Genomic DNA, 22,114 nt, shown 5'->3' on the forward strand with positions numbered 1-22,114 from the left:
TAACATTAACATCACTTCTTCAGCCTGTGGTTATTAAATTTAAATGAGCTGGATCTATGAGAAAGTACTTACAATCTATAAAACTGCAAATGTTAGACAGGAAGAGTGATGAGCTGCTCTTCTCAAGTTAGGGAGTTCCTCATAGAGTATTTGGAGAGGAAAGTATTATCAGACAGAGTCCCTGCGCCCGAATTCCAGGTTGGGTCTCCCTGTAATCTCCACGGGGTCTTTCTGTAGTGTCTCCGCTCACTCTCCTCCACGCACACACCTTTCCCTTTGGTCGCCTGCCTTTGCACTTGCCTTAGACGATTCCCTGAATCTCAAGGCCATTTTCTGTGCAACTCTCTGCCCTGGGAGACTGACCTCCATGGTCATCCTGGGTGCCATTGCTGTGTGACTTTGCTAGGGACTAAAGAGTGGGAGGCACAGCTGGGGAGAGGAGGCTGGGAGATCCAGTGGGGGAATCATGGGTGCGCATACACACACAGAGAGACAGACACACAGACACACAGATAGACAGACAGACAGATACACACACACACACACACACACACACACACACAGTAGACAGACACACACACACAGACACACACAGACAGACAGACAGACACACACACACACACACACACACACACTTCAGCACCGGGGACCACTGGACTAAATCCTCAACCATAAGCTATCTATCTATCTATCTATCTATCTATCTATCTATCTATCTATCTTTCTATCTACACACACATATATTTGTCTTTTTTCTTTGTTTGTATTTCTTTTTTTTTTTGTTTTTGTTTTGGTTTTTCTAGACAGGGTTTGTCTGTGTAGCTTTGCACCTTTCCTGGATCTCGCTCTGTAGACCAGGCTGGCCTCGAACTCACAGAGATCCGCCTGCCTCTGCCTCCCAAGTGCTGGGATTGTTTGTATTTCTTTTGGACAGGGTCTCACTATGTATACCAGCTGACCTTAAACTCATAGAGGTCCACCTGCTTCTGCCTCTCAAGTGCTAGGATTAAGGTACATGCCACACCTGTCTCTAGATATGTTTTGTGAGACAAGGTCTTATTAAAAACTTCAGGTTGATCTTGAACTCACCATCCTCCTGCTTCAGCCTCCTGAGTGCTGGGATTGCAGATTTTGACATCAAACCCAGATGTTCTTCTTTCACACACACTTCATGGATATAAACTACAGAAACACCCGTCTTCATGTGTACACTTCAGTAAGTCTTAGTGCATTCACAGAGCTGCACAACCAGCAGCACAATTGAGTTTTGGAACATTTCCACCACTCCAAAGAACCCCCTCGTCTCCATCTGTGCTCATTTTCCATTCAAATCCCAGCCCCAGGTGGCCAGTCTCGGTCTCCACAGACTCTTTTTTTTTTTTTTTTAAGATTATTTATTTATTATTCTGTCTGCATTCCGAAGAGGGCACCAGATCTAAATATAGATGGTTGTGAGCCATCATGTGGTCGCTGGGAATTGAACTCAGGACCTCTGGAAGAGCAGTCGGAACTCTTAACCTCTGAGCCGCCTCTCCAGCCCTCCACAGACTCTTTGTAAAGGGAGAGTCTGACTCCTCTCACCTCGCATAGCATTTGGAGTCCATCCGTGTTGCTATATGATCAGCAGCTGGTCCCTTGTATTGTCAAGGACCTGTCCACTCTGTCTGGGCCACAGGTTATTTACCCACTCTTGAGATGATGGGTGTTTCTGCTCTGGGGCTGTTATGAATAGCTGTGACAGATGTTTGTGAACCAGTCTCTCCATGGACACACACACACACACACACACACACCTCTCTTGGGAAGGTACCCAGTGGAGGAATACCTGCGCCCCACAGCAGCTCCACAGTTAATATTTAGTCTTTTGAAGACCCGCCTGGCCACTACCTGGAGGCTGCACCATTCCCCATCCCTCTTAGCCATGTCTGGGGCTTTTATTTCCTCCCAGGCTTGCCGGTTTCTCTTTTTGGAGAGAGCCATCATCCTGGCTATGAGGAGCGAGCGGTAAGAGCGTTGTGATTTTTTCCTGCATCTCTCGAATGACTGGCAGTTACAGCATTTGTCACATGCTGATTAGCCATCCATGTATCTTTTGGAGGAGTGTCTTCTCGGGTCCCTAGTCCACTTTCACATCAGGCTATAGTAAATGTCTTTTTCTGTGCATTCTGGACACAAGCCCTCCATTGTTCCCTTGGTTTCCCGGGGGAACTCAAGCGCCCTTTCTCTTCCCCCCACAATAGATTTATTTTGCCAGTTGTGCATTTGGAACAGAAGACATCAGGACCTCAGGAGGCTACTTCCACCTGGCCAATATCTTCCATGGTCTTAACAAAGTGGAGCTGGCAGACACACTGTACACAAAGGTGAGCTTGCATCAGGTTATACAGCCTAACCCTCCGAGTCCTTCACTTTCTCCTTTCTCTAGTGCTAAAATGGCTAATCCTTAGCATCTGCAGAGTGATTCACAGAGAAGCAGAGCTTATGACAGGCTCTGTCATACCCTGTCACACAGCCAGCAAGACAGTCCTATGGAAGGAAGGAACTTCCCTGAGTTTGACCCAGGACCCACATGGTGGGAGGAGAGAACTGCCTCCTAAAAGTTGTCCACTGACCTCCACATGTGTGTTGTGGCACCCAGGCATGTTCTGCCACCACCCAGTACATGTCTTGTGTTCAGTGGGTGCTGGGATCTGAACTCAGGTCCTCATGCCCACACAGCAAGCACTTTATCCACTGAGCTGTCTCTCCTGCCCCCACCAACTCTTTTGTAAAAACTTTCCAATATATGAAAATGCCTCTGGTATAGGCTATTATACTGTGACTCTGGATTTCTATTTTAGAACCATTTCGTAGAAAAAGGCTTTTTTGGGCCGGGCAGTGGTGGTGCACACCTTTATTCCCAGCACTCGGGAGACAGAAGCAGTGGGATCTCTGAGTTTGAGGCCAGTCTGGTTTACAGCGCAAGTTCCAGGACAGCCAGGATACAGAGAAACCCTGTCTTGAAAAAAAAAATAGCATTTTGGTGTACCTGAACCCAATGAATTTTGGAGTCAGTCAGACCTGAGTATGGAGCCAAGCTGTGCCATTTGTCAGCTATTTCCAAAAGTTAAGTGTGTTGGTAACTTTTCTAAGCCAGAGTTTATTCACATGTAAATGGGAGTAGTGAGTATGTGCTTCCTAATGGTAGCCATTTACCTGAGACCCTGGCCGGCTACCCCTGATGGGCTTGCCCAGCCCTTGTCTTACACACTGGACTCCTAGGGCTCCCTCTGCTCCCATGCACAGTGTGAGGGCTTCTAGACTCAGGAAACCTGGCCTTGAACAGCAGGTTCCCACCTGGCTGGCCTGTGGCTGGCCCTGACCTGCTGGTCTGATCGCCCTGCTCTCCCAACAGGTCTCGGAGATCTGGCATACATATTTGAATGGTCACTATCAAACCCTCTTACTGGCTCGTTCCCAACAAACAGACTTACTGGGCAAACAATTTGTGAATGACACCGGCCTGGGTAAGTGGCAGGTCTCCTGGCAAGTAGCACAATGGCTTTCCCCCCAACACTCAGGTCTTGACTCTGTGTGTTCTCACAGAGCCCATTGGTGCCCATTGGTGCCCATCGGTGCCCATCAGTGCCCAATGGTGCCCACTGGTGCCACCGTCCTCATTTTGCAGCTGGAGAGAAAAATGGGCTCAAAGAGCTTGTACCAGTATCAGAAAAAGTTCAGACTCCCGCCATATCACACAATCCTCAGGAGGCTGATAAGGGCAGACTTAGAGCAAAGGGGATCCCCATTAGACCCTGGTGGTTTCTTCTTCGTTGTGCCTCCATGGTCCATACATAAGCCCAGGGACGTTCTGTGCAGAAGTCACCTTGTTGAACCCCCCTGATCCTCCTGGGCCAGACTTGATCCATCTCATCCTCAGGCCTGCAAAGGGCTGCATGTTGGGTGGCACTGGTGGGGCCATGCCCTCTGAGAGGGTAAAGAGCTGGGAGACCTAGTTCCTACTCAAAAGCTACCCCAGGGCAGGTGACACAGCCCGTCTGCAGCAGCGAAAGGACATTCCGCAAGCACAGACTCTGACAGGAGTCCCAGACAAGGGTTAAAGACTGGCGGGCGACACGGGAAGGGCGACTTTGAAGGCGAGATTGTGAGATAAAGAGTAGACATTTAGTAAGTTTATTCATTTTTCTCATCAGGAACACAGTTCCCATTATAGTAGAAACATAGCCATGCATGGGCAGCCATGCTTAGCATCATGGGTATGTCCTTTTGCCTTTTTCTTTAATCTTATCACTTAAATATATGCTCTTAAGTGCAGGCCCATAATAATCAACAAAGGAACAAAAACCTCTGGGAAGTTTTTGGGATTATGGATCATCCATAATCCCAGCACCCAGAGGTAGAAGCAGGGGGATAGACGATCAAGGCCAGCCTGGGCTACATAGCAAGTCTAATAGCATATTTCAATAAAACAAGGAAAAGATCTTGGGGGAAATAAGCAGATTCAGTGGGGACAGTCAGGCTGTTGTAGGTCAGCTGTCTTTGACCTTGGTGGGAGGAACTAGGCAGCTGCAACTGGGGCCGTGGCTGATGGGTCCCAAGGAGTCTGCCTTTCAGAGATGTCAGCCTCTGAAATAGAAACCTTAGCGACTCTGGGGGCTGTGGTCACTCCGATACTGACCTGGTAGACGAGCTGGAGAGCTGTACAAGCTGTCCTACTTCCCTGACTCCTGGAACCCCCGTGAGGAGGCTGCAGCAGGAGTGTCTAGGACAAGGGCGTGTGTGTGTGTGTGTGTGTGTGTGTGTGTGTGTGTGTGTGTGTGTATACACAAATGCAGCATGCCCTATGTAGCCAGCTCCAGCAAGCCTGTTTCTGTTCCTGCCCAGCCACTGGGTACAAGCCAAACAGCCATACCTGTTTTTGTTTTTGTTTTTGTTTTTTCTTATTTGTTTATTATGTATACAGTCTGTCTGTATACCAGAAGAGGGCACCAAATCTCATTACAAATGGTTGTGAGGCACCATGTGATTGCTGGGATTTGAACTCAGGACCTCTGGAAGAACAACTAGTGTTCTTTAACCACTAAGCCATCTCTCCAGCCCCATACCTGGTTTTTACATGACTGCCTGGCTCTGAACTCAGGTCCTTGTGCTCACACAGCAAGCTTTCTTACCCACCAAGCCTCTAAGCCACTGAGCTTCCCCCATCCCCAACCCCCACCAGCCTCTGAGGTCTGTGGGCCTTTCCTCCTCTTCCAATGCAGATGAAGCCCAGGAAGCAGAGGCCATTCGGATCCTAACTTCAGTCTTGAGCATTCGAGAAGCTACTTCCAGCAAAACCCCCCAAAAAACCGTCCTTGTTCTGAAGACCCTGAGCATACTTTACTATCTGATGCTGGAGCCTTCAAAGGTAAGCTTCCCCAGAGAAGCTGCCTAGACAGAGATAGCCAAGCCTCGAGCAGTTCAGTTCAGCTAGGTCTTGCCCGCTACCTTCAGGGTAAGCTTTCTGCCTATAACATTGCCAGGCCGGTTGTGTGATGAACTCCAGGATTTCTTCTCTTGGGGGCATTTGCAGGGCTGTGTGGATGAACTGAATGGGGTGGGGGTGGGGGGTAGTGCACGGAAACCTGCGGCATCCAGGAAGGTTCTAAAGATGCAGGTGGAGACTGTAGTGGCCGCTGCGTCCTAGCTCCCTGTTGCTGTGGGGATTTAGGCAGACAGGAACTGCCACTCAGCAGTTAAAAAGGAGGCCAGACACTGGCTGAAGCCCATTACATGTTTAATTCTCACCCCTTCTTTATAGATAAGGAAACTGAGGCAAAGAAAGGCTTGATTATTTTTTCAATGTGTTATATGTGTGTAAGTGGTCTATCTCAGGCTACTGATTGATTTGTCCATTCAAGTATTTATCAAGCATCTACCACTTGAAAGGCTTTCTGTCAAGAATGGAGCAGACAGTAGCAGATAGGCAAACAAGTTAGTTACTTCTCTGTAGAACTTGGGACTTCTGGAGAAAGGGAAGCTACCCTAATCAGACAGACATGTAAATGTATAATATCACCTCAGACGGTAAAAAGTGCTATAAAGAAAAATAGAACAGAAGTGCATGTGGGCAACATGGAGAACTCCACACTGCCTCCTCACACCCTCCCTCCCTCCTTCCCTCCCTCCCTCCCTCCCTCCCTCCCTCCCTCCCTCCCTCCCTCCCTCTCTTCCTTCTAGAACTTTTGTAAAGCACTGGGTCTGGGGCAGCTCAGTCTAGTCATAAGAGAGTGATGGCAAAGCTCATGGTACTGTGGGAGCACAGAAGAGGGGTGCTAATCCCGGAATTCTGGGAGAAATAGAGACTAGGAAAATATTTCCAGAGAGTTTTCACATTACCATTGTCTAAAACCTCTTTTCTACAGGTCAGGGTCCATTTTAGGGGGAAGTCATTACTCCAAAGCATGCTAAGGATGTTAGGTCTCCTGCAGGTGTGTAGACAAAAAAGGCCGGTCTGTACCTGGAGACTCATCACCCATTTCCTCCATGTCTTTCTTCTCTGTCTAAAGCTGTGGTCCCGCCCTCTGGTCCCACCCTCCTCCTTTGACTGTTCTTGCTGTGATAAACACCGCGACCAAAGGCAACCTGGGGGCGAGGAGAGGGTTGTGTCCACTTACACTTCCGGCTCACGGTCCATCAGTGAGGGAAGTCAGGCTAAGAACTGAAGCAGAAGCCATGGAGGAATGATGCTTACTGGCTCAGGGATGGTGCCGCCCATAGTGAGCTGGGCTCCCCCCACCCGCCCCTAGATCACAATCAAGACTCATAGACATGGCCACAGATCAGTCTGATCACAGCAACTCTTCAAATGAGCTTCTCCCTTCCCAGGTGACTCTAGGTTGTGTCAAGTCTACAATAAAAATTAGCCAGAAAAGCCGGGCAGTGGTGGTGCACACCTTTAATCCCAGCACTTGGGAGGCAGAGGCAGGTGGATCTTTGTGAGTTCGAGGCCAGTTTGGTCTACAGAGTGAGTTCCAGGACAGCCAGGGCTACACAGAAGAACCCTGCCTCAAAAGGAAAAAACAAACAAACAAAAACAACCAGGACATCCACTACCACCACCAATACTTCCAATACCTCTTTTCTACTCTCTTTGGTTCTTTGGCATACATTTCTGCTTAAGATTCTGTCATAAACATGGATGTGGTAGTACACACATGTAGTCTGAGCACTCAGGAGGAAGAGACAGCAGGAGCAGAAGTTCAAGTTCATCCTCAGCTACACAGTCAGTTTGAGACCAGCCTGGGCTATGAAAAAGCCTGTCTCAAAAAAATAAAAACAGTACCATCATGTTTTATTATTCACTGTGTTTACTGTCTTTCCTGCACAAGGACATGGACTTCTGTGTATAGTTGGTCAGGACAGCTACTCAGTCAACAGTGTTTAGAAGAAAGGGTGGAGAAAATAGGAGACAGAGACTACCCTGAGATACAGATCCCATGGAGCCTCTGGGCCCCAGCGTCTCTGGGATAATCTTGTGACACCAGAGGAGACCTCTCTGCCTCCTAACTCTGGTCCCTGGCTGGAAACCCTCCCCAGCTCTCACTCTCCTGAGGAGGTGTACCTGTCTGTGAACTTTCCATGGAGCTCAGTGGCTATCGAGAGAAGGTGACCAGTTCCCTCCCCGGTTTCTGAGCTAAACACAAATTGAGTTTCTTATTGATATTCTTTCCTGGGACGACTTCCACTTACCACTGAAATTCTGTTTCAGGCAAAGGAACACGCCACGAGAGCTCTCAGTCTAGCTGAAGAGTATCTCAGTGTGCAGGAGCAAAGGGTTACTCAAGAGTTACTGACTATCATCTCAACCGAGGAAGATCAGCCCATCACCTAGAGGGCCAGGGCTGGTGGTGCCTGGGGGCTGTGGACTGACGGATGCTTTCCTCAGAGCTGCTCAGAGGTCCTCTAGCTTGCCTTCACTCCTCCCCTGGAACTTCCTGAGGGACTGTGATCCTATTAGCATGTGATATATAGAGCTTTGGGCACAGTAGTCAATAAAGCTGTTGTTTATCATGACCTTGCCCTTGGCTAATTGTGACTTTGTATGGCTCTGGGTAATGTATAGTTACATGGCTAAAATGGTGCTGTAATTAAACTATAAACAGTTCATCATGTTCCCTGGAAGCGCAGCGTGCCCTGCCCCTGCGCCCAGCCATGTGTGCTTCCTAGTCCTTCACCAAGTGAGGGAATAGATTATATTGGAACACAATTTCTCTGACCTTGGAATTAAGTTAGCATTAACTAAAGGCAGACTGTGGGAAAAAACAATCCATTATCATCCCTAGAGCAATCATTGAGAAAATAATTTAAGACAGTTAAGAATGAACAAATGGATTAAAGCAATATACTTAGAGGAAAAGAATGTGGTGAAAATGAACAGGGACACAAAGGATATGAAACAGGAAACAAGGACAAAGCGTACATGGAAGGGAGTCCCAGAAAGCACTGCCTGAGACCATTTGACAGGTGTAAGCCATCTGTCCTGTCTAGAGGAGACTCCCCTGTAGTGGGTAGCCATCCCAGCCTTGGCCTGGAAGTTCCAACCCCCATTGAGGCTTTGGTAATGGTCACGCATGCCCACAAGGCGGGGCAGAGGGAGGAAGCTGAAGACCCAGGATCGAGAGGAGAGGTCTCTCTTGGTTCTGGGACGCTGGACATAGGGGGTAGACCGAGCAGAGTTCTCCAGAGAACACTGCCGGTCTGTGCCATACCTTTGCCAGACCCTACAACCTATCCCTTCATTTGTAAGTTACCCCACAAAATAAACCTCCCTTTAACTACGTGGAATGGCCTTAATAGTTTCACCAATACACCCACCCCCATTGCCCCTCCAACACACACAAAAAGACCTTGTCATGCAGAAGACAGACTGGGGCCTCACACACAGACAAGCCTAAAGAAAGCTCAGGTCTCTACCAATAGCCAAACATATACATATGTACACACACACACACACACACACACACACACACACACACACACACACACAGGCTATCCTATAAACAAATAAAACAAAATCTACTGGTGATGACCAGGATTTGGTTTGTTTCTTGTTTTCCTCAGTGAGTTAAAAAAAAAGTTTCATTGTATTTTATTCCTCTCTCTTTCAGTTTGTTGTGTTTGTAGTGATTACCTCAGAAACGTAAGCATTCATCGCTAAGTCCTAGCTAAGTCCTATCAAAATCTAAACTCAACTCCCACCGTTATAGCCATTCTCCATCCTTCTCCACTTCCTCCTCCCAGCCTATGGGAACTCTGCCAGGGGCTGCCACCTGAGTGCCAAACCATGGCCGGATACTCCTAGGTGAAGTCCACCAAACTTGTGCTCAAGGGCACCAAGTAAAAAGAAAGAGGGCAAAGAGAAGGAGAGAGAACAAGAAGAGGACGCAGAAACCCAACTTGACATTTCGGAATCTGGGGACTGTATCCAACTTCAGGGAGATTTCAGGAGCCGTTGGCACTGAAATGGATAAAGGAGCCCATACCATGTACTAGACAATGGCCTTCTTATACTGGGAGTTCCATGCAGAGAAGTGGATGAGGGGCCCTGTCCTCTAGAGGGTCGAATGCTGTCGAATTGTCTGATTCCAGAATTGCCCTGAAATCTGGCTATGGAAAAATATCTTGGTGTAGATTCAGACGGACTTCTTGTTGGGCTTTTGGTTGCAATTGAGCACAATGGGGACCAGTGTTTCTAGATGGGAAAATGGCTTTACTGGCCTCAAATAGCTGCTTTATTAGATGCAATGAATCAGGCACTAGAGAAGCCAAGAATAAAACAGCAGCAGAAGAAAAAATAATTAAGATTAGATCCAAAGAGAAGCCCAGAGAAAAGATGGCATCCCAGAGGACAAAGGGAATTTGAAACTGTGAACTCTGCTATGTGACAAAATCTCAGAGCTTCCAAGGCCACAAACTCAAAATAAGCAAAGAAGATAGTAAACTCCTTTATTTTTTGGTTTTTTTTCGAGACATGGTTTCTCCGTGTAGTCTTGGTGCCTGTCCTGGATCTTGCTCTGTAGACCAGGCTGGCCTTGAACTCACAGAGATCCACCTGGCTCTGCCTCTGAGTGCTGGGATTAAAGGTGTGTGCCACCGCTGCCAGCAGTAAACTTCTTTAAAAGGCTTGGAAAGATGGATTTTTGCAGTAGACACTTCTGGGCAGGAGAGCCAGATTGAAAGCTGACCAATACTGCAAGTGACGCAGATGTCTTGTTTTTTGTCCTGAGTAAAAATACTAGTATAAAATAAAATAAAAAATCTAAACTCATGGCTAGAGATGGTGGTAGAGTGCTTACCTGGTCTGCAGAAACCCTGGGACAGATCCTCAGCACCACATAAACTAGCATGGTGGTCCACACTTGTAATCCCAGTACTCAGGAGGATCAGAAGTTCAAGGTTAGCCTCAGCTACAGAGTAAGTCTAAGGCCAACTGGGGTTACATGACATTCTGTCTCGAAAAATAAAAAAATAAAAATAAATTCTGAAAAAAAAAATTCTGAGTGGGGGGTGGTAGTGGCGGCGGCGGCGGCAGCAGCATACGCCTTTAATCTCAGCACTGGGGAGGCAGAGGCAGGTGGAACTTCGTGAATTCAAGGTCAGCCTGGTCTCCAAAGCGAGTTCCAGGAAAGGCACAAAGCTACACAGAGAAACCCTGTCTCAAAAAACCAATAAACAAACAAACAAATAAATAAATAAATAAATTCTGGTCTGGAGAGATGAGATGGTTCAGTGGTTAGGAGCACCTGCTGGGTTCAGTTCCCAGCACCCTTATAGGACTTCTCACAACTGTATGTAACTCTAGCAATGGGAGATCTAACACCCTCTTCTGGATTCTGTAGGCAGGGCATGCATGTAGTGTACACTCACCCAGGCACACAGAATAAATAAAATAAAAACAAAATGCTTTCCCCATTTTTATGAGACAAGATCTCACTATGTAGTCCTGGCTGCTATGGAACTCTATATGAAGACCACACTGGCCTCAAACTCACAAATGTCTGTCTCCTAGTACTGGGATGAAAGGCATGTGCTAGCACACTGGGCCCTAAATGAAGCTTAGAAAACAAAAGAAAACTTAAAATTTACTCAGGAATCATCTATCCTGCAACACAGAAAGTCTTCACAATATCTTAGCTACATTTACTTTCTCACAACTTCTATGCTGACATTCATTTCAAGTAAGCCTTAAACCCTTACATACCCTTATTATTATTTCATAAAGTCCTCGTGTTCTTACTTGTCATCCTTCCCATCTAGGCTCACATCGCTGATGAATCATTTACTATTTCCTATAACAAGGTCTGCTGATGGCAAATTCCGAGGTTTTCTTTCCTTTATTAATCTGAAAATCTTTTGCCATCATCTTTTGCCTCCTCAATGAAAATGTATTTTATTTTTATATGTAATGTACCAATACAGAAAATAATCCCAATTCCAAAGAGCTTTGTCAAGTGTGGTTTACTTGACCCCTAAAGACTATAGCCAGGTAGAAAAGAACAAGCACTCTGGTGATACTGTCCCCCTCTCCCCGAAACTGACCATCTCAGTTTCCTACCAGATCATTGTGGCTTTCCTTTGTATTAAAATTTTCAGCAGCAAAAAATAACGTTTTCAAGGGTGGAGATGAGGGATTACCCCTGAAAGGGAGTGGGGGTTCTTTTTCTGTTGCAAGCACACATGAGCTGTTACAAATTACATCATGTCTGGGAACCTGTGTTGAGCAAAGTTCATTCTGAGGAGTTGATCTGCATCTTACAATCTAACACTTTAGTTACTAGTTACATGTTGTGGACCTGTGCTGTGCTTCAGGATCTCAGATGACCATAATTTTACCCAAATGGCCCCAGCAATCATAGGCTCGCCATGTCCCACTGCAGCTCCAGGCAGAAGTGAAGTGACTATGTTCACAATGACTGTGAGGAACATCTTTCAGGCACAAGAGCTCACATGAAACAAACATTTAGCATAAAAGTGTTTCAAAAATGATGGAGAAGTGTTGAATGGCAGCATTATGTCACATGAAGTGACATAATGTCTCTCCTAATATCTATCAGATCAATGGCAATGTGGTAGAGATTCATATTTTATTTCATGTTTGTTCATATGCCAACTGTACAGTTTCAATGGCTAATGAGATGGGGCTGGTGGGATGGTGCATGTAAAGGCACTTGCCTCCAAACCTGACCACCCAAGTCCTGTCCCAAAAACCCACATAGCGGAAGGAGGGAACCAATTCCTGTGATCACAACACCTCTATGTACACAACTCCTCAATATGTACACCATGGCATGTGCATGTGCATGCACATCTGTTCACACACACACACACACACACACACACACACACACTATGAGTGCATAAATAAGTACAATTTTAAAAGTTTTAAAATAGCTAATAAATATTGGTGAAATTATTAAGGCCACTCCACGTAGTTAAAAGGGAGGTTTATTTTGTGGGGTAACTTACAAATGAAGGGATAGGTAGGTTGTAGGGTCTGGCAAAGGTATGGCGCAGTCCGGCGGTGTTCTCTGGAGAACTCTGCTCGGTCTACCTCCTGTGTCCAGAGTCCCAGAACCAAGAGAGACCTCTCCTCTCAATCCTGGGTCTTCAGCTTCCTCCCTCAGCCCCGCCTTGTGGGCATGCGTGACCATTACCAAAGCCTCAATGGGGGTTGGAACTTATAGGCCAAGGCTGGGATAGCTACCTACTACATCTCCCCCTTTTGTCTAAATAAGAAGGTTCTAACCTAATACAAGACTATATACAAAGAAATGGTTATCAAATATTGTCCAGGAGTAATGAGGGATAATGACCTAGATAAGTTGGAATTACAATAAATGCAAACAATATCAAGCAAAAAACACATACTAAAATCCAGGGAAGTCTAGAGCGTGGGTAGGTGTCATGTTACAAAGATCATTCCAAAAGGTGTCCTATCCTAAAGAACCTGAGTCTAATACTTAATATATTCTATCTAAGTATATATCTATACTAAGTTGTAACTATAACTGCTAGTCTTCAACCTCATCAAAGACCTGAGAAGGAATATAATAATACCTGAGAAATGGGAGAAGGACACAAGCAACTTTCGGGAGTCTTGGCAGGTTCCTGGTGTGTGCGTTTGACCTGCAGTATGGCGGGAATGAGGAATCTACAAGAAGCAGCACTTTACTCTGCTGCATGGTGGATTTAGCCTTTATGGTTTAAAAAAAAAAAAAAAAAGTTTCTGAGCTATGTGCTGCTTTGATAGAACTGCTTCTGATAGTTGATGGTACACATGGCTCCAGACCCAGAGCTGGCGATAAACTGTACCACCGCCATGTTGGAAAGCTGAGGTGGGTGGAGCCAGCAGCCACAGTGGTGTTTCAGTCTTACAAAGATGGATACTACACAGAAAATCTGGTTTATGTTGTCTTTGGGATTTTTAACTACAGAAAAAGATTTGATTGTAAAAGCTGTTGAGTTAAACAAATATGTAAATTTTAAAGATACCTTGACTTCAAAATTTGGATATAAGGATATGTTGCTTTGGAAAAGAGTCTCTGCTTTTGTTTCCATAGAAAGCCAGAGGCTGTGGATTTCTTCCAGATTAAGATATATCAGGTTTGATCAGCCAAGACCACCTGAAAGGTCTCTGATAACAACATGGCCTAAATGATCCGACATCCAGAATGGTTTCAAGGCAACTGGCTCAGAGATTTACCCTCACGGACTACTCCATAATCCTAAAATTTTCTTTGTGTCCCCATAAGATACAGCGCCCCCCTCCAGCAGGAAGTAGTAAGAGAAACTATGCCATTCCCAAAATTATCAAGCTGGCTTTGGAGATGGAATTGGCTCACTCCTTCTCTAAACCCAAGCACATTGTTAAAAAAAAAAAGGTTAAGAGCTTCTTATGTCCCAAATCAGAAGAGCCCTCTGGTGTGGGACAGAGAAAAACCACTATTTTATTTAAAACAGGTTGATTATAAATACAATCTCTTTCTAAAGATAAAAAGGGGATATGGTATAGATATAATAGGAATAAAGGGTAGATTAATGAACTTACTTCTAAAAAGCAACAACTCATTTAAAATGTTTTACATTGGTATAGATTTTAGTCTATTGATACAAACTTAAAGTTAATTTTGTTATACTGTATGTATATTTCTACTCTTGTTTAAGATATTATGTTTATACAGCTCATTTAAAATTGTAATGGATAATTAAAAATAGATTAATAACTGATCATCTATGATAATCATACTCATAGCCATGTTAGTTAAGTCTTCTAGGTATACACAGAGATATTTCAGATAGACAAGTAATCTTCAAACACTTCAAAGGTCTACAGAATATGGCATTTAAAATATTTTTAAAATTTAGACTTTCTGGACAGTGAGACATGTCTGCTCCAGCAGCACCATTTTACTTCAGAGAGGAGGATGGGCATTGAAGACACTTCATATGGAGTTTATCTTCACCTTGGCAAAAATAGCCATTTGGACAAGAAACTGTTCTTGCCTGGACTGCTTGATCGACTGGACATACAGGACTCATAGAAAGGTGACCACTAAACTTTGCTTGGCAAAATGGTCCTTCAGGTTCCTGCTTCGCAGAGGAAACTGCCAGACATTCTACAAGACATTGAAAAAAGTGACCAAGAGACTCTAGCCCTCTGGGCTGAAGACAGATGCCCCAACTTTACAAAGGAACATTAGGTGACTGTCTAGGCTGCCAGCTGTCTCTGTCTACCCTGCAAGACTCCTGAAAGTTGCTTGCATCCTTCTCCCGGTTCTCAGGTAATATTATATCCTTCTGAGGTCTTTGATGTGGTTGAAGGCTAGATAGTCATAATTTCCTCAGTTATGATAAAAGATAAGTTAGATATAAAACCTTGTACTCACAAATATAAGATAGATAGGATATCTTCTTTAATATTGTAACTGTAATTCTTGCTTGATAATTATTTTGTTATATGTAATTTTACTATGTAAAAGTTAAAACCTTCCTTAAAAAAAAAGAAAAGGGGAAGTGCTGTGGATATGGCTCTGTGTAAATAAAATTCTGATTGGCCAGTGGTCAGGCAGGAAGTATAGGCGGGACAAGAGAGAAGAGAATTCTGGGAGGTGGAAGGCTGGGGCAAAGGGACGCTGCCAGCCACAGCCATGACAATGAAGATGTAAAGGTATAGGTAAGCCACGAACCAAGTGACAAAGTATAGATTAATAGAAATGGGTTAATTTAAGATAAAAGAACTAGATAACAAGAAGCCTGCCACGGCCATACAGTTTGTAAGCAATATAAGTTTCTGTGTGTTTACTTGGTTGGTTCTGAGCGTCTATGGCCTGGCCGGTGAAAGAGATTTGTCCTGTGGGCCAGGCAGGAAAACTCTAACTACAAATAAATACATAAATAATCAGCAGTCAGAGCTTTTAAAATAATAACAAGGTTATTAATTGAGCCATGATTATATAGTATGAACATTGCTACTTGCTGACAAGTTTTTGTCAGGACTGGAGATTTCCCCACAGATTTTAATAAACAGGGTTGGGAAAAGGGAAAGATAACAAAAAAGCTTGTAGTTTGAAAATGAAGTTTCACTACAAGAAACAAAGTTGTATGTAACAGGGAAGTAGGCAACGATAAGCCAAAAATGACCAGTGGATTTTTTATTTTTCTGGTCTGAGCAAATGGCTGGCATTGTGCACCCAGGTGAAAAGCCCAGAGAGAGGGACACTGTTGGGATATGGGAGCTTGGAGATACTTACGAGACATCGTGGAGCTGAGAGGTAATTGAATATTCAATCTGATGGTATGAAAAGGAGCCAGAGTTCAAAAGGGAAATCTGAGCTTGTCACATGCATGGCCATGAATACCTTGGAAACAGACACACACGTAGGGATGATGGAAGGCAAGGAAGAGAAGGGAGCCCAAGGGAGGAAACTGAATGGGTGATAGAGTTGAGGCAGTGAGTCTTGGAGGTTGACACATGTTCTCAGAACTCCCATGATGCCCACCTCCCCATTCTGTGTGTCCATTCCACCACACAGGCTTTTTTTTTTTTTTTTTTTTTTTTGGTTTTTCGAGACAGGGTTTCTCTGTGTAGCTTTGCGCCTTTCCTGGATCTTGCTCTGTAGATAAGGCTGGCCTCGAACTCACAAAGATCCGCCTGGCTCTGCCTCCTGAGTGCTGGGATTAAAGGTGTGTGCCACCACCGCCCGGCTACACACAGGCTTTATAATTTTCTCTATACATAGCTCCTGTTTTTTGAGCATTGAAAGTAAGATATGCCCCCAATATATACCTTATATAAGAATAAAACAAAACCAGTGCATTTTCTTAGTCTCATCAGGCAGTGGACATAAATCCGATACTATGCAATACAACACAGACTATATCCACATTTTTCCAGTCCACATATCCTAACCATGTCTTTGATATCAAGAAACACCCAGCTGCTATATTTCTCTGGTCAGAGACTTTAGGACTTACAGGATAGTGCTTGCTTCTCGAATGTTCTCTTGCTTTGAGGAGTTCTGCCAAGGTAGAATAATAATAAATAATAAGTGAAGATGTAAGGTCCTTGGAGACTAAAGAGCTGTGAATCACTGAGCAAAACTAACCTATGCTTGGTGGAAGAGCATAGGGTGTGGGAGAAGTCTGTTCTCTGAGTTAGGAAGTTTCTGCAGTGACAGCAGCAGCCAATGGAGAAGCAGGGGATACCAGTGAGACAGACAGGTGGTACCAGGAGCAGGAAGCTGGGGGTTGGGGGACAGAGGAAGACCACAGGACATCAGGAATCAAAGGAGAGGAGGTCTCAACATCTACCAGCTTGGGGAGGTGACTGTAACTAACCTAAGGGTCTCTCCACTGGTCCCCACTCTACCTACCCATTTCTGTCAGAGCCATAGACAAGGTGGCCAGGAAGCGACTGCTACCCTTTCCTAATACCTCTTGCCATGACAAACCCACTGGCCGATGCTGGAGCTCTGTGCAGTTCTGGATGCCTGGGGGAATGAGGATATGGATTGGATGTTAATGATGTCAAGAACTTGTTAATGTTGTCACATGTGACAATGGCATACAGAAACTTTATTTTTTGGAGATTTTTATTTCTAATTTGTGGGCATGAGTATTTGCTTGAATGTATTCCTATATACCACATACACTACCTGTGGAAGCCAGAAGAGGGTATAGGATCCCCTGAGACTGAAGTTACAGTCTTACATTGTGAATCTCCATGTGGATGCTGGAATCAAACTCAGGCTTTTTGCAACAACAGTGGGTGTTCTTTTTTTTTTTTTTATATTCTTTTTTTTCCCCAAGATTTATTTATTTATTATGTATACAAAAGAGGGCACCAGATCTCATTACAGATGGTTGTGAGCCACCATGTGGGTGCTGGGAATTGAACTCAGGACCTCCGGAAGAACAGTCGGTGCTTTTAACCTCTGAGCCATCTCTCCAGCCCAACAGTGGGTATTCTTAACAGCTGAGTCATCTGTCCAGTACTCCATTGGTTTAGGAGATTCTCTCTTGGGAACTGGGGCTTTGGAACAGTGAAGAAAAAGTAGAGGAGGAGAAAGATAGCATCTTAGAGACAGAGTGAATTAAAAATAGCTCATTTCAGACCCTGCAGGGACAGACAGCCATGAGAACCACTACTTAAGTGTACAGCAAACCTGTCCAACAGTCCTTCTGAGACCCTAGGCCCATCTTGTAAATTGTGCCCTGGAAAAGTCACACCCTTTGGTCCTTGTTACTTGGAGTCCACTTGTCCTTTGTTACTTTATTCTCTCGTCTGTGCTGGTGATCCACACACAACATGAGCCTCAAAGGAAGTCCCTTGTCCAAACAGGACTTCTGATTAGAAAGATGTCCGATTAAAAACCTCATTGATGAGACTTGGTGAAAGAAAACTGAGGACAGTAGACACAGCCTCTGTCCCTGCAAGAGACAACTGTAGTGTGCAGGAACTTCACAGGCCTGGTGACATCTCTGTGGGGAAGCAGGCAGGAGCTGCTGGGAACTCCATCAGGTTCAGTCTCAACAAGTGTCTCCAGTGAGGTCAGTGCTTCTCCATATACTAGTGGTGTAGGAACAGTTGGACAGCCAAGGACTGGATACACAATGGGCAGTGACATTCATGAGTTGACGACTTTGAAGCAGAGCATGGTAGGTATGCCTGACGTCACCTTCTCATCCCCTACCCCATACCCACACCCATACACTGACACCGTGGAACATCCAACAGAAGAGTTGCGGCAAAGCCTTCGTGGTCAGAGAGCAGGAGGGTGAAGAGTGGAACTGGGAGATTAGAGCAGGCTTCTCCCCAGTGGTATCAAGAGGGAACAGAGCCACACCACTCAGCTCAGCACAGCTGTACCAAAAACCACATCCCAAATCAAACTGGCATCACAACCACTTGCAATTCCCGGGGATTCCTCGTCTGGCTTCTGTGGGAACAGCACTCACATGGCATTCAGTCACCCAAATACATACAAACACAGAAATGAATGTAAAATCTTCTTTAAAAATTAAAAAGGTCATATTCATGGCATCTGGGGTGAAGGATGATAGGAGCACATAACTTGGGGTCTTACTACAAATCTGTTTTGGCTACAGCAGCTGATGCTGGCCCTGACTCTCACCTCTTCTTGAGCTCCTGATTTGCCTGCTGCTGCTGCTGCTGCTGCGCTGCTGTGAGCATCCTTAGTTCAGGGACCTCAGGCCTGTCACCTCAACATTCTATCACAGCTCCTCCCAAGAAGCCTCTTGAAATGTTAGGCAAGAGCAGCCATGATGGCCCCACTGACCTGTCACAGTTCTTTGGGTGGGCATCGAGACTTTCAATCCCCCAGGACCCCTGGCTGCGCCACACTGCCATTTTAAACAGCTTTTAAATCTCCCACGAGGCGGTTTGAATTGTTAATTCACTCGTCAGTGCAGGAGAGCATGGTGAACAGCCCTGACAAGCTCACACCACCTGCAACAGTGCCCCCCCATCATCTTGACAGCAGGGAGCTGTTACAATTCAGACAACACTCCGCGTTTGAAAGGAAAATTATGGTTTTTCAGAATGCAGCTGGTGCGCGAGTGAATAAGATGAAGTCTCTCTGAAGCGTCCCCCCTCATTTTATGATATGAAAATAATAAAATGAAGACTCAGCATGTGGCTCTTACTTAAAAGGATGTCCAAAAGCCACAGAGCACAAAGGCGAATGGAGCATTCTGGTCCACGGCAATAATCTTAATAACAAAGCAAAGAAGAGCAAATCATTTCAAACTGATTTCTCTTCTATTGAGAGAGTTAACTTTGTTGTTGCTGTAAGACCCGCTTGCAAATGAGCTCTTTAGTGTCCCAGCTAACAGCTGTTCTTCCCTTAAAGCACACTTTCAGTTTGCTAGTTATGCAAGGGAAAGCCGCAGTGGGCTCTCCCCGAGGGAACTTAGCCCAAGTGTTTCCCACAGGGGAGACTGTGACTCACAAATCACTCCAAAACTTCTCAAGCAATGGAAACAGATCCCCCCCCCCCACACACACACACATGTGGAAGACACAGAAGGTAGACAGAATCAGCAGAAAGGCAGTGTTGGCAAGCAGTGTGCCTGACTTCATGTCACTTACAAAGGTTTCACAAGGTCACTGGCTTCCAAGAAAGCCTTCAGTCCTTTCTTGTGGGCCAGGATTAGCCAGCTCTGGCATATCACTGTTCCCTGGGGACCTTCAAGTAAGACTAAACACACTAGGCACCTGCCTAATCTTGCCTTCACAAAAAACCTAATCAGTTCTCCAGTCACCCAGGGTCCCTCACTCTCCCTTTACAAGATATCAGCATTCCTTCTATATAGGAGATTCTGGGAGTCCCCCTGAGGATCAGCCCAAGACAGCAGCCTCTTAGCTTGCTCTATTGGTTGGTTCCATTTGACCTTAGGGCTGACATCCCCGCCAAGACCAGATGGTGCTATTGTATCATCAGCTTTCTCTGCATAGCCCCCCCTCCCCACTTCCACACTCCCTGCACCCTCTGTTTGACAGGTTTAATGCAACTCCCTGGCACCTTCTCTGTCCATGTGATGCAAAGCCAGCAAATCTAAGACAGAAGAGCCAAGAAAACCGGGTGCTAAATCATGCAAGGTCAGGCTTCCCGGCAGCTTCCAGCCTCCCGTGTCCCAGGCAGCCTTTCCACCAGGATTTTTCTAAGCCAGATACGTTCCCGTGGCTTGCACTGCTGTACCACACAGTCTCTAGGATGGATGGAGCCTTTCAGACATTAAGCCTGAGCCACAGTCTGCTCCAGCTGTCGTCCGCCCTGCCCCCTCCCCCCCCACGCCATCTCTTTCTCCCAGCTGTAAGCTGCTGCCTGTCAGCTTCTATCCCTTGGCACTCAGCCACGCTCCTGGGAAGACACTGCTTCTGATTGCTCACAGTGGGGGAAATGAGGAGCAAGGTACCCAAAGAAAGCCAGGCCTGTGGCAAACTGTTTCACATTCAAGACTGTGTTTATTGATCACATTTATAGCTGACAGAAGATTTGTGGCTGTGTCTAATGTCACACAAGGTTATCCAGTTTGAACCAGGTCGGACTCAAACTGGCACCCTTCACTTTAGTCCAGGTCATCGTCCACAGGTGTACCCATGAGCTAGAAGTGTGGACGGTGGCTGTGGTGTTAACCAAGTCAGTGTAGTGAGAAGGAAGTGTGTCACCTTGAGATGGCGTTCAGGTTCCCCTGGGGGAGGGAGCTGACATGTTGAGGACAATCCCTTTGAAAGCCACCACAGTTTAAGGTAAAAGAAAGGATGGCTGCATCCAGGAGCATCAAGGCATTTGACTTGTTCCAGGGAGTGGAGACAAATACCACATGGAAGACGGCTAAATGGAGATTCCCCTGAGCTCTGTGAGAAGCTGTGTTACTACGCCTGCATTGCTGTAGTCCCCTCACAACACACACACACACACACACACACACACACACACACACACACACACAAGCACATGGGCACATACACGCCATTAAATAAATGTTGCTGTGTGTAGAAATGGAGGAGGAAAGGAAACTATACCTTCATGGATACAGTGTGAGGACAAGACAAGACCATTGCTTAAAATGAGGTAGCAGGAGCTTGGGGTCAGCAGGTGCTGCCGAAACATGAGTCCTTTAGAAACCACAGAAACTCAGTTACCAGACCCACCCGGTTGTCCAGGGGTAGCTGCCTGCTGACATTGGGCTCCATCACAAAGAATCTCTACCAAGTGTCTGATTGTAAAGATGTCCACAAACAAGGGGGGGCACTTTTGACATCATTGCTGTCTGCAATTGGAGCGTGTGTCACAGGATTCCCCTCGGCTGAGCCTAACCCTTCATCTCCAGGACTTCCGCTGAGAGACATCAGCCAAGTTGGGACACTGGGGGCCCTTCGTCAGCTTGGCCTGAACCTTCCCCATCACAACCCATCACCAAGTGCAGGGCGGAGCACCACACTCTCCACTGGTCTAGGAAGGGCCCAGATCTACATTCTGCAAACCTCACTCATGCCCACTTACAACCACATGACCAGCTCTTCAGAATGGAAAGGGCAGAGGGTGGGATGGCAGACAGTGCTGGCTGTGTAGAGGAACAGTCACCTCCTGCAGCATGCTAGGTCCAGCCTTCCTGGTGACTGGCTCAGTGTCCCTCGCTTCTGGAACTCAGATCCACTTTTGTGAGACGGGGAATACGCTCGTCTCCGCCCTGGCTCTCTGGGGTGACCTTTCTAATGTTACATTGGAGTCACAGAGGTTGTGGAGGTTACCAAATGATGTTGGAAAGCTGGTTTTGTGGCAGTCCTCCATGGTGGTGGTGTAGGAACTGCACCTTTAGGAGGAAATGGAAAAGCCTGAGGGAGTATAGACTGAGCCGTGTGAGCCTCAGGAGGGGAGGTACCAGGGTTTACAAATTTGGAACAGTGACTGGCCTGGTTGGAGGAAAAGGTTGGAACAGTTTGTCTTCGAGGATGGTACTTTAGGAAAAAGTTTCCCCTCCATAAGTCTTGGGCATTAGAATACTTGGACCCCTGTTGGTGGCTCTTTGGGGAGGCTTGGGCAGCATG

General features: G+C 45.9%; 1 protein-coding gene and 1 pseudogene across 2 annotated transcripts in view; both read left to right on the forward strand.

The window, feature by feature from the left end:
• Zmynd12 (zinc finger MYND-type containing 12) overlaps nucleotides 1-8,055 on the forward strand; it is a 24,666-nt gene extending 16,611 nt beyond the window's left edge. For both annotated transcript variants that reach the window (XM_036179767.1, XM_036179768.1), the window contains exons 5-8: nucleotides 2,241-2,363; nucleotides 3,395-3,506; nucleotides 5,262-5,407; nucleotides 7,751-8,055. In XM_036179767.1, the coding sequence (XP_036035660.1) occupies nucleotides 2,241-2,363; nucleotides 3,395-3,506; nucleotides 5,262-5,407; nucleotides 7,751-7,873 (504 nt within the window). In that variant the 3' untranslated portion in view covers nucleotides 7,874-8,055. The remainder of the gene's footprint in view (nucleotides 1-2,240; nucleotides 2,364-3,394; nucleotides 3,507-5,261; nucleotides 5,408-7,750) is intronic.
• Nucleotides 8,056-9,325: 1,270 nt separating this feature from the next.
• Nucleotides 9,326-10,405, forward strand: LOC118578575 (annotated as a pseudogene).
• The last annotated feature ends 11,709 nt before the right edge of the window (nucleotides 10,406-22,114 follow it).

The sequence above is a fragment of the Onychomys torridus genome, chromosome 2 (genome assembly GCF_903995425.1).
Source record: "Onychomys torridus chromosome 2, mOncTor1.1, whole genome shotgun sequence".
Lineage (NCBI taxonomy): Eukaryota > Metazoa > Chordata > Mammalia > Rodentia > Cricetidae > Onychomys > Onychomys torridus.